We start from the raw sequence: 12,140 nt of genomic DNA, 5'->3' as shown, positions 1-12,140 counted from the left end.
TGCTTCATGCAGCACACATGGAAGTCAAAAAATGTACTTTTTTTAAGGATTGTTTATTTGCAGGAAGGGTCACCTTACTACATATAAACAATCCAAGGCATTTTTCTTTTTTCTTGTGTGCTGCACAAGGCAGCACAAATGGAAAAAGCAAAAACTAGGAGAAATAAAGCATTTCTCCTTGTTCGCCAAGTTAAGACCACGTTTTCCCTGGTCCTAATTTTGGCGCTGCCTTCTATTTACACTGCCCTTGTAAATAGGGGGCATCGTCAAAATCAATGGGTGTTGCGGTGGAACATCCTGCGAAACACCCACTGCCCACTCCTTTCACGCTAAGCATAACGTGAAAGGGGGCCTTATTTACAAGGCAGCGTTAAGCCATGTTAAGTGGCTTAACGCTGCCTTGTAAATAAGGCAAAGCCCCTATCGCCACCGAAATGTCACAAAAAGTGGCTATAGGGGCTTGTACATATGCCCCCTTATGTCTTGTCTGTGTGTCTAATCTGCAATAGGAGACAGAGTGCAGTGCAGCGGGAGAGACTTTGTTTATTACAGTAAATTGTGATGATGTGTCTGGTTATTTTATGTTGATGGGAGACATAGTTCCTACCAAAGTGGTCGTAGCCAGCCAATGTATTTGAGCACGTCCGATTGTGAGTGGTTAGCCTGTGCTGATGAGGAAGTAGTCCCCACCAAGAATGCTGGAGACTGCCAATGTATTTGAGACTTTCTTATATTTTCAAAGCCTTTCAGATGATTCCCATAAGCCTCTCACTGCAATCTCAATGTAACTATAAATATCAGCTCGATGGATCAATGAAAGAGGTTATATGATGTGATGTCCTATTTTTTGGTTTTCAACATTTATTCACCCTATGTTGCAGAATTTAATGTGGCAAATTGGCTTGGGTGGTCCTGTCAAGTAGTATTTCAATGTAAGATGACCACTACAAGAAAGTAGGCATAAGGCAGTATGGCTGCATACAGAGAATGAGCTGTGATGATGTCCCACAACAGGTGGGCGATGCACAGTCTTTCCTGGCTTTTTAGGTTTAGGTTTAATTGCCAGACCTGAGCACCCTCATTTCTAAAGGGAAAAGTAAAATCACAAGTACCAGAATGCAAAGCCAACTTGGCTACAAAACCGGGTCTCCGTGACCATCTCTCAGAGACTAAATGATGGCTGGAGATCTCTGTCTGTGACCACCCTTCAATCTCCGTCAATTGACCTGCTACCTCAGTTCTTGTGAAGCAACCACAACTTTAACCTCTTTTCTTTGTGCCTAGAATTCCGGAAAGAATACTGCAAATGAAGAACCACACGCACTCCAGGCTGCTGGCTGGCCCAGGGGCCTCTTATCTGATTATTCCAAGATTCACGCTGACTTCTTGAATCACTTTTCGCTTTCCCTCTGATCACTTTGGCGCTGAGGTGCACCAATGGACGGAGAAGGCTGAACTATTCAATTTTGTAGGACGTTCTGTTACAGATCTTTGATGACCAGCGGGGACGAGGTTGGGGATGCTCTGGGATCTGGAATCCAGCACTAAAAAACAGAAGAACCCACTTTAATCACCTAAAGGTTCTGTGTAATGGGAGTGATTCGACATGGTCCTGGAATGACGGTTGTGCCTGTGGGTTTCTCCGCACAGTAACAGACACAAACATTCGATTTTGTGACAGTCAGCCATTTTCTTTTCTTGTCCTTATGTCATTGCATCTTTTTAATACTCTTGTTCTAGCAGAGCACTTCTCTTCTGTTGCATTTTACAAATATCTGAAGCTGTACTGTTTAAGGTGTGAGATGCTCAGGTGCTTTTTACCACACTTTGGTTTGCATTCTGATATATTTTGTACTGCATTTGTAATAGCAAATTAACAACTAAAAGCAAAAGTGTGTTCTAAGGTTGGTGCAACATCTCATACTTAGCATTGAGCAGCATAACTGCTCTGGCTTTGCAGTTTGAATTGGTTGCACTTACAGTTGCCATCTTCTACGTGAGATAGAAGTCAGTCCTTGCTCTCACGCTTCTACTGTAATTTTTATTAATGAGAATAAACTGGATTACGTTTTCTAAAGTCCAGTTCTTCGAAAAATTAATTATTTAACTACTGTGGGCCTTGTTACGAGTTGAACCAGAAAATGAGATGGTAATGCGGGACCGGGGGCTACTAATATTCACTGGTATTACCACTCCATTTATCAGTCATTACAAGTTTGGGGTCCGGAATGGAAATATCTTGGGGATCCCAAAATTATTAAGATGCTTACTGCCTGTTTTTCCCGATTTTAGCAAGTGGACAATTTAGGGGGTAAACTTGTAATCGCGCGGGGTGTTGACTCCATAGAAAGCCTGCAAAATTTGCACTCTGAACAAGTAGTAATGAAGGTGTAGAATAGGTGTGAGACAGTCTAGTCCAGGAAGATACCGGAGGTCATTCATTGATTGCTGGTGGTTCAAGAGCTCATTTTTCGTTTTTTTTCCTCCTGATTCTAATGCCATTAGAGATGGGGTACCTCATTCTCATTCGATTGACTGTGTGTTTTTGCTTTAGGTAGCTCGCCTGAATTGGATCTGAAATCTTGTGGTGGACCAACTCTGAGATAAAGCTTGGGAATTGCAGGACCGGGTTCATTAAAACACCGATTAGTAAATCCACCTTGGTTTTCTGGATATGTGTAATTAATACGACTGAATGAAATATGCGCATAATGAATTTCCGTTGAAAGCTTTGGCATATTTGGTGGTATATCTAAAAAACAGACTGATTTTACTTATTTCAGTATTACAGCAAATGCCACTTATTAAATATGAAAGTCAAACAGCAGGCACACTTAGACCCTAGTACAATATAAGGGCTAAATTCTGTGCAAACAAGTGCTTGCATAGGGACTGGAATTAGGTCCTATATGAAAATTATAATACCTTATCAGTTTTCCCCTAATATATTCCAACAGGTCAAACCTGCCAACATTTATTAGGAGAAAAGACCAAGAAAAAGGCAAAACATGCAGAATTTGGTGTTCCAGAAGCCGGTACCACACGTAATGCCCTTTCTTTAGTTCAATACCCGGAATAGGAAGCTTTTAACACACGTAGTAAATACTAAACCCCAGCATAATGGCATTTACCACATGTGCTATACATCCCACCCTATTCCAAACAACTTGTAGTGAGGTCTTGACATAATATCTACCAATTCGGCTCTTGTGTCTTGGACTGGATCAGGTGAGCGCAGTGTCCCGTGATACGCAGTTTGACATCATCAAACCTAGCAGAATTTATTTCGAAGCCTGTGGACTCTATAAGAACCTGCACTTCCTTCTGTCTAGTTTGTTTCTGTTTTCAAGTTTAAATGCTTATTTGTTAAATAGACCATGTCAAATACAATCGGTCAGTGTGTAACTAATATGCTGATGGCACCATCATTGGGTAGGCCTTAGGTAATTACACTTCCAATCTAGGTCTTGGCTTTTGCAAACCATTATAGACTCTTCTCAGAGTTCACCAGGTTTCATTTTTAGTTCATCCAGTTCAGTTTTTTCTTTACATTCTAGTACTTATAATACTGATTTTATAATAGTATAAACAGGGCTGTAAGTCCCACTCATGCATGAGCAGTGGAAATTTAAGAATTTTGTCAAATTTCCAGGCTATCCACATGAGCTACAAGTAATAAAAATTAATCTAAATGTTAATCATTTGCATATAAGCAGTAATTACTGGGCATATCACATGGCACCAGCCCATGGGGACCAATGTTTCACAGTCCACAAATATATACACCAAGCTGTCCAATTCACACCATTTTCCAATGCCCAGTACTACAAGGGAATAGTTGTCAAAGACACCTGCCTTTGAGGTAATGTTCATGCTCTTTCCTGGCTGTTTTTCCTGCTAGACTGGTCTTATCAAATTGACGAATCTGCTTCAATGACACAGTTTCCAGCTGTAGGGGCTCCCTTTCTTGTTAGAATGATTGGCTACCTTTGAGTCACGTTTAACTGAAAAGATTGTTCTTCTGCTGTACAAAGTCATCATGCTTAGAAAAGATCTGTAAAAGGTAAACTTACTGAGAAAAGTCTGCATACATTTTCTAGATTGCTTGGATTTAATTTTGAGCAAAAGATATCTCCAAATATGCAGAAAAACTTTGCATATGCATAGATGGAGGTAAACTAGGAAAGTTTACAGGTTTCATGAAAGGTCAAATTTGGGATTTCGCCAAACTTTGATGATGATGATGAGAAATTTGCAAAGTGCAACAAATACCCTGGGGTGTCTAGGCGCTGCCTTTGATAAATACTGGTCAGAGTAAAACAAGAGGTGGGGTTATGCGGTGAACAGACACGTTTTAAGGCCCTTTCTGAATTTAAGGAGGTTGGATTCTTTCTTCAGCACAGTAGGTAGAGAGTTCCAAAGGCTGGTGGTTGTGGCCGAGAAGCTCTTACCTCCCCATCTAACTTTGTTAACTCTAGGAAGAATTAAATTTCCCAGTCCGGCAGATCTAAGGGCTCTAGTTGGAATGTATGCCTTTAGAAATTTTTTCAATGGTATGGGCCGGGCCCCATATTGTTAAGAGATTTGAACGCAATACATAATAGTTTAAGTTGAACCCTCTTGGCCACAGGTAGCCAGTAAAGATGAACCAGAGATGTAGAGACTGAGTCAAACTTAGAAATGCCCAACATTATTCTTACTGCTGCATTCTGAGCCGTTTGAAGTTTATAAATACTGCGCCTCAGAGCACTGGAGAAAAGGGTGTTGCAATAGTCCAGCCATGAGGAAATCAACACTGACACCCCCGTTTTCCTCACATCCGAGGGTATGGCAGGAAGAATCCTCCTCAATATTTTCATGGTAAAAAAGCAAGCAGAAGGGATCAAATTGTTTGTACCTCAAAGGACAACATGGTATTAAATATGACACCTAGGTTTTTTGCCTTGTGCACTGGGTTAAGTAAGGGGCCAAGTTCAACCGGCCACCAATTGTCTGTTCAAAAAGATGGGTTGTTCCCCATCAACAAGACTTCGGTCTTGAAGGAGTTCAATTTCAGACAATTATCTGTCATCCACCTTGCTATGTGGCCCATACAGTCACAGAACCTAGATGCTGTCTGGCTGGCAGAGATACTCACCGCGACGATGATCTGAGTGTCGTCCTTATATGACACAATGGCAGTAGCTTCTTACTAAGCTGGCAAGAGGAGTAACGTAGGGGTTAAATAACGTTGGGCACAAAGAAGAGCCCTGGGGAACCCCATACAGCAACGTGAAAGGGGATGATACAATGTTCCCCAGGGCAACTTCCCATAACCGCTCAGACAGAAAGGAACCTAGTTGGGACAGTACCGTGCCCTTGATACCGATGGAACTTAACTGGTACCACAACCGCCCATGATTAACTTTAGCAAAGGCTGCTGAGAGGCCCAGGAGGATCAGAGCTGCGTTCCCCCCACTGCCCAAAATCAGCCTGAGCTCCTCCGTAACAGTGATGAGAACCAACTCTGTGCTGTATTGAGCCCGAAATCCAAACTGAGAGGAATCCAGTATGGCATGATCATTGATAAAGGCTGATAGTTCAGCATTTATCGCCCTTTCGATTACTTTTGCAGGAAAAGGAAGTCTTGAGATCGGTCTATAGTTGAGGGGCTCCTTAGCATCCAAGTTTGGCTTCTTTAACAGAGGAAGTATTGATTCTTTCTGCCACTCTGTAGGAAAATGACCTGTGGGGAACACTAAATTAGAAATTGATAAGGGAAAAAAATCTGATACACCTCTACAAAAAGCCATCTCCACAATATGAACTTGAACATTTCCTGTCATGGATCCTGGAGTACACAACAGTTCCACCTTCGTGCCTTGCACCAGCTCACACTATATCCTCCTTTTTTACAAGTCTCGTTGACCGACACCCGCACTCCTTTAGGATTCGGGTATGTGGCTTTTTAAGTAACTCTGAAAAACAACTTGAAAATGATCTGTCTTTTGTTAATGCGCTTCTCAAGATTTGTATCAGTTTTTTGTATTGTCAAACACCTAGTTACTGATTAAAAGTGTAGTATAAATGTAAAAATTACAATAAAAATGTAAATAATTAAGTACAATGGAAATGTTACTGGTGTCTATTTACTTGGCATGTTTTGCATGGTAAGCTGAGGAATGTAGGCAGAGAGATGGAACTAAGAAATGCTGCAAACTCAGAGCCTGCACACTTAATCTTAATGAAATAAAAAATTATAGGATGGTGAGCCCACAAATTACCAGGAATAGCTAAGAGAGGCCCCAGACAAGGGTGCGTGCCTATGCATGAGTGGAGACATGAAAACGTTTGGCATGTAAATCATGTGAAAAGCCTACAAATATAAATATGACTCTGCAAAATTCAAAAAAGTGTATTTCGTTTAACACGTGGAAGCATTTCACCTTAGTAAATCAGATTATATCACGGCTTTGAGAAGCCTTCATTAAAAGAAATAGCTTCAAAAAGTGAATTTAGAAACATTCATGCTCCACTTCCTGATGATAATGCCATTAGTTTACCATGACGCGAGTCCGGTGTCACGTGCACCCTACATTCTTATTATACATGGAGCTGCATTGTAATCTATTAAATCAAACACAACAGATGTTTTTCTGCAGTGCTCATCCTGAACTCACATATTTCAAGTTGCTCTCATATGCAATAATGAAGAGAAAGGAGGAACAGAACATTTTAATATTTGACTAGGATCACAAAATTTGGTCAAGCATGGTAGTACATGAGTTTAGAGCAGACTGGCAGGCAGGAGTCACATAAAAGTTGGTTTTGTTTTTTTCGACTTGAACTTCCAAGAGGACATCGAGCTTAGTCAGAGCCAGGCGTTTGGCTCAAGCCTCCAGTCGCTCATCTACCTCTTCAAAAAATATGGTTGTTTTATTTACATTTCAACACAAAACACGTGGCCTGTGCAAGATTTCAGTTCCTCTGGGTCAGAAAAAAAGTGGAAGAAAGAGTGTCATCAGTGGTCGAAGTGGGCAGGATGTGAGGGACATGATGTATCCCTGGGGCCTCATTTATGAAAAGTGACGCATCGCTGCGTGAAAACAGCGATGCGTTACTTTTCACTGCACCCTCCTTGCGACACCAATGATGCGTCATATTTACAGTATGACGCATCATGGCGCAAGGAGTTACAGATACGTCAGTATTATTGACGTATCTGTATGGCGCAAAAGTGACGCATTGCTGGAGTGTGTCACAAAAGTGATGCAACTCCAGCAATATGTCCTTTCACATGGGGGCAAGCCCCATGTGAAAGGGCCTATGTCAGTCTTACACCTGCTGTGAGGCAGGTGTAAGAAATTGACGCATTTGTGTCCTAGAAGTGGCGCAGTGAAATCTTATAGATTTCACTGCGTCACTTCCATGACCCTTTCTTGCGTCAAAATGCCCCCTTGCATACATTATACCTGGCGCAGGTATAATGTGGCGCAGGGGTTTACAAAGTGATGCATCTACCTAGATGCGTCACTTTGTAAATATGGCGCAACAAGGCGCATTTTTTACGCCCCTGGTGCATCACAAAAAGTGACACACAGCCTCATAAATGAGGCCCATCATTTTTAAATTTAAGTTCCCCTACTTTCTGTGGTAAAACAACCGTCCCTGAATGGAGATTTGAAATGCTTCAGCTGAAGTGTAAGGCAGGGAGTTTCCTGTGCTGTGAAACCGAGGGAGGGGCAGACAGCTAAAAAAGCCTATCTGCCAGGGTGCCTGCTTTCCTGATAGAAATGTAAAAGTGCGCCACTGGTCATTCTGCAAATGTAAAGGGTGCTTGAAAGCCAGTATTAGCTTTAATTGGTTGAATCACTTGCAGCTTCCTAATTCATCTTTTTGAGTGGTGTTGCAAGGGAGTTACCGGCTGAGCTGTGAAGCATGTGCTTTCTAAAGGACAGTTACATACATGCCAACACTTTAGAAGAGGAAAGTGGGAGATTAAAAGAAATTATCAGCAGAATGTATTTCCCCCATCAATTTCTATTGAAGCGGAGGCACCATCAGGCGGGAGGGAGACAGCTAAAATGAAGCAATTGCTTGCTTCAAAATAGGAAGTCTCCCACCTGAATTGAGTCTATTACCATGTATGAAGTTATAGAAATTATTGCACTGTATACATTTTGGGTATTACTAAAAAGATATATTGTGGAAGCACTTTTTTCCTGTTAAACCTTTTGTGCATTTTGTGGCAGCCTATCTTATATTGTGTTTAATGTAAGTTTTAAATAATGGCTTACATATTGACAGTGTGTTGCAGACTGGGATTTCGTAGCCAGTCCCTATCTTCCTTTGCACCATCCAAGATTCTGTTTAGTGGCTCTGTGGTTACAGTCACAGACCTCTGCAGTGCATTATCTGACAGAGGTTTGATAATATACGATTGCGCATTTCCCACTTATTAACTTAAATCGCATTAATTTTTTCATTTAAGATATGACTTATTTTATTTGTAGCTACCTAAAAGATAAAAACTGAACATATTTACAGAATATTTGTTTTTCTTCGTCGTGCCTTTGACCCCCACCCCTACACTCACCTGGCCCCATTGCGCACAGCATCACCTTATTTTTTTTGAACGCACTACGACCACTGAGTGTCGTGGGCAGGGCCTTTGGGAAGAAAAGAAAATGCGTGTGTTGTTGAGGGCGCTCACTGTAGAAGTGCACAAGCTCCCTCCCAAATGATCACTCCGAGGCAGGTGTAGAGGGAAATGCTCTTTTATTATTACAATATATCTCTAGGGAAGAGCGCCGGGCGTCTGGTGAGGATCGCGCTCTGCCGGGTTCTGACTCGCGCGAACCGCCGTTCGCGCATGCGCAGTCCCGCGTTCTCTGCCGGGGCGTGTTACGTCACACGCAAGACGGCTGCATCTAGAACGCTAATACCACATATCTCCTCCTTTTACACAACGGACATTTGCAGTTCAATGTTCAACGTTCTCTCACTCAAAGTCTCTGAGGTGTGAAGGTCTGACTATCATTCTCCCAGCGTGCATGCGTCTTACCGGAGTGGAGGCTCTATGGACAACCTTAGGAGCGGGGCTCTCTACCTTTTCTCTCCCTTGACCATGTCCCAATCTCCCGGGTGTCGACTCTTCCTTTGCTGGTGTTTCCTTCACACTTGCCTCAACCAGTTCTTCACTTTCCATGCACGTATCTCCGCCTCCCAGACGTTCGTCAACTGACTCTCTTTCTTCAGTTCCTCCTTCTTGTCTTTGACCAGAAGTGCAGTTACTTTTCTCCTCCGGCCATTGCACAATCTTATTTATCTTAGCCATGCGATCCTGAGACCACACCTTTCCGTCGCTAAGGAGGGCTGCTCTGCTGTACACTTCGTCCACTTGTAGGGGTGGGCTGTATTTACTTTCTCCCTTCTTCCTCAGTACTGCTTGTTTAACTCTCACCCATTCCTCTTTTTCCAGCGTTGAGTCCTTCACTCTCTTTCTCCGATTGTAGTGGTCTGTGTTCACTCTTTGGGCCTTCTCCAAGTTGTGCTGGACTACGGCAGGCGACCACTTACTGGTGACCGTTTTTCTCTCCATGCTACATTGTCCTTCGTGAACGGATGCCTGCCTCTGAGGATCTGAAAGGGACTGTACCCTGTTGCAGTGGGAGTAATTCTATACGCCCACAGCATTCTTTGAATTTCTGCTTCCCAGTCTTTTCCTTGCATTATGGCAGCTTGAATTGACCCCATCTGAACTCGGTTAAACCTTTCCACCTGTCCATTGCTGGCTGGATGATACACTGAGGTGTTTGGACCTGATTCCGTTCCTCTCTGTGTATCTGTGCCACTTATCGGATGTGAATTGCGGGCCATTGTCTGTCAATATAGTCCTCGGGATGCCTTCACTTAGGAACACCGACGTGAGGAATTTTATGACTACATCCGAGTCCATTTCTTCCTGCACATGTACTTCTGGCCATTTGGAATACTTGTCCACCAGTACACACAAGTACTTGGCCGTTCCTTGTCCGTCTAGTATCGACCCTAGTATGTCGACAGCTAGATCTTCCCATGGATCACGGGGTTGTTCAAAACTGCCCAACGCCGGCCTCAAGGCTTTAAGCACCTTGTCTGATTCCTGGCATTGGTTGCAAACTCTGACATGTCTCTCGATCATGATGTCCATTTCTGGCCACCAGTACATCTGCTTCACCCTCGACTTGGTCTTCACAATGCCGAGGTGACCTTCATGCAGTTGGTTCAGCAATGTAGGGATCAGCTCTTCTGGGGGCACCACCTTCTCCCCGCGATACAGAAATGTTCCTGAGTCACTCATGGATAACTCCTCTCTCATTTCATACAGTTTCCTGGGCACCTCCTTTAGCCTTTTCTTTTCAGGCCACCCACGGACAAGGTACCTCTTGATCTCTTCCAAGATCTCATCTTTTCTATATGCGTGTGCCCATTCTTGTATGTTGATCGCTCTCCATGTCTTCCATTACTGCTACCATTTCTTCATTCTCCTCTGCAGGTGTGGGTGCATCCTCCATGGCTGAGGCGTTGCTGAGATAGTCCGCCACTTTGTTGCGTGTCCCCGGGATGTACTCTACATCGTACGTGTACTCTAATAGTTTAAGAGTCATCTTAGCAATCCGCGGGGTGGCCGTGGCATGCCCACTCGAGGTAAGCACCTTGACTAGTGGCTTGTGGTCAGTTTGTAGGCAAAACCTCGTGCCCCACAGGAACTGCCGGAACTTTCCCATGGCCCACACAACAGCTAGCATCTCTTTCTCTATTACGCTGAACTTCTGTTCAGTGTGTGACAGTGCTCTGGACGCAAAGCTGAGTGTTTCAACCATGTTGTTGTCTCTCTGTTGGGCGAGGACTGCACCCAGACCTTTTTCGCTGGCGTCAGTGGTGAGGATGGTGACTCCCGCTGGGTCATGTCCATGCAATGGTACGGCCTGGCTGATGTTCTCCTTCATCTTCTCGAACTCCCTCTGAGCCTCGTCATCCCACTGGAATGACGCCTTGTCTCTCATCAGTTGTCGTAATCTGTGCGTTTTTGTAGCAAAATGTTGGACGAATTTGCTGTAGTACTCGGCCATTCCTAGGAATGACCGTATTTCATCCTTGTTGTTAAGGGCTCTGGCCTCGCAGATTGCTCTCACATTGTCTTTCTTGGGCATGATCCCTTGTCCGCTTATTTCGTGCCCCAGGTAGGTGACGGACGTCATTCCGAATTTGCACTTCTCCCATTCCGCCGTGAGCACTTTTTCCTGTAGGACGCTCAGCACTTTGTCCAGCATGGTATTGTGGTCTTTACGATCCATCCCCATTACCAGGATGTCATCCTGGAAGTACTGGATGCCTTTGACATCTTTGAACAGGCGATGCATGAGCTTTTGGAATACCGCAGCGGCAGACGCCAGACCGAAGGGCATCCTGCGGAATTGATAACAACCATAGGGGGTGATGTAAGACGTCAGTTTCCTGCTGGACGGGTGTAGGTCGATCTGGTGGTATGCTGACGTGAGGTCAACTGTAGAGAACCATTTCACTCCCCTGGTTCCCGCCAACATTTCTTCTATCCCAGGAAGGGGAAACTTCTCCACCACCAAGCATTTATTCAGCTCGCGCAAGTCGACACATAGGCGCACCTTGCCATTGGGTTTCCTGGTGACCACCAAGGGAGCCAACCACTCAGTCGATCGGCTCAATGATCCCCTGCTCTTCGAGTCGAGACAGTTCTTGCTGGACCGCTTCTCTCACTGCAATGGGCACATTGCGGACCTTGTGGGATACTGTCCGGGAGTCTTCTCTGAGCACGATTTTATGCATGGACTTCTCCAGTTTGCCCACTTTGCCACCGAAGACGTTGGGAAATTCTCTTCTCACCCTTTCCAGGTCTGGCCATTGCTCACTATCTGTTAGCAGCACCTGTTCTTTGCCTCCTGGGTCTAGCTTGATCCCTAAGTCTCCCTGGTCTCTCCATCCCAGAACAGAGGGGCCCTTCTCAGCTACATATAGCTTACATGTGGCAGTTCTTCCCCTGAATTCGAACTTCAAGCTCCGGTATCCCACTATGGGGATCGAGTTGCTTGTGTACGACACTGGTCTGATGTCTGGCGGGTGTAGTTGTGGGCCCAGGCTCG

At 44.2% G+C, this 12,140-nt stretch overlaps 1 protein-coding gene across 1 annotated transcript in view; it reads left to right on the top strand.

Moving 5' to 3' along the window:
- Positions 1-6,106, top strand: part of MXRA8 (matrix remodeling associated 8) — a 178,085-nt gene extending 171,979 nt beyond the window's left edge. The window contains exons 9-10 of the mRNA XM_086921439.1: positions 1,285-3,862; positions 4,123-6,106. Coding sequence (XP_086777565.1) covers positions 1,285-1,310 — 26 coding nt within the window. The 3' untranslated portion in view covers positions 1,311-3,862; positions 4,123-6,106. The remainder of the gene's footprint in view (positions 1-1,284; positions 3,863-4,122) is intronic.
- The last annotated feature ends 6,034 nt before the right edge of the window (positions 6,107-12,140 follow it).

This window comes from Lissotriton vulgaris, chromosome 5 (genome assembly GCF_964263255.1).
Source record: "Lissotriton vulgaris chromosome 5, aLisVul1.2, whole genome shotgun sequence".
Taxonomy (NCBI): domain Eukaryota; kingdom Metazoa; phylum Chordata; class Amphibia; order Caudata; family Salamandridae; genus Lissotriton; species Lissotriton vulgaris.
The sequence above is the reverse complement of the archived record's forward strand: the minus strand, read 5'-3'. Positions and strand labels throughout refer to the sequence as shown.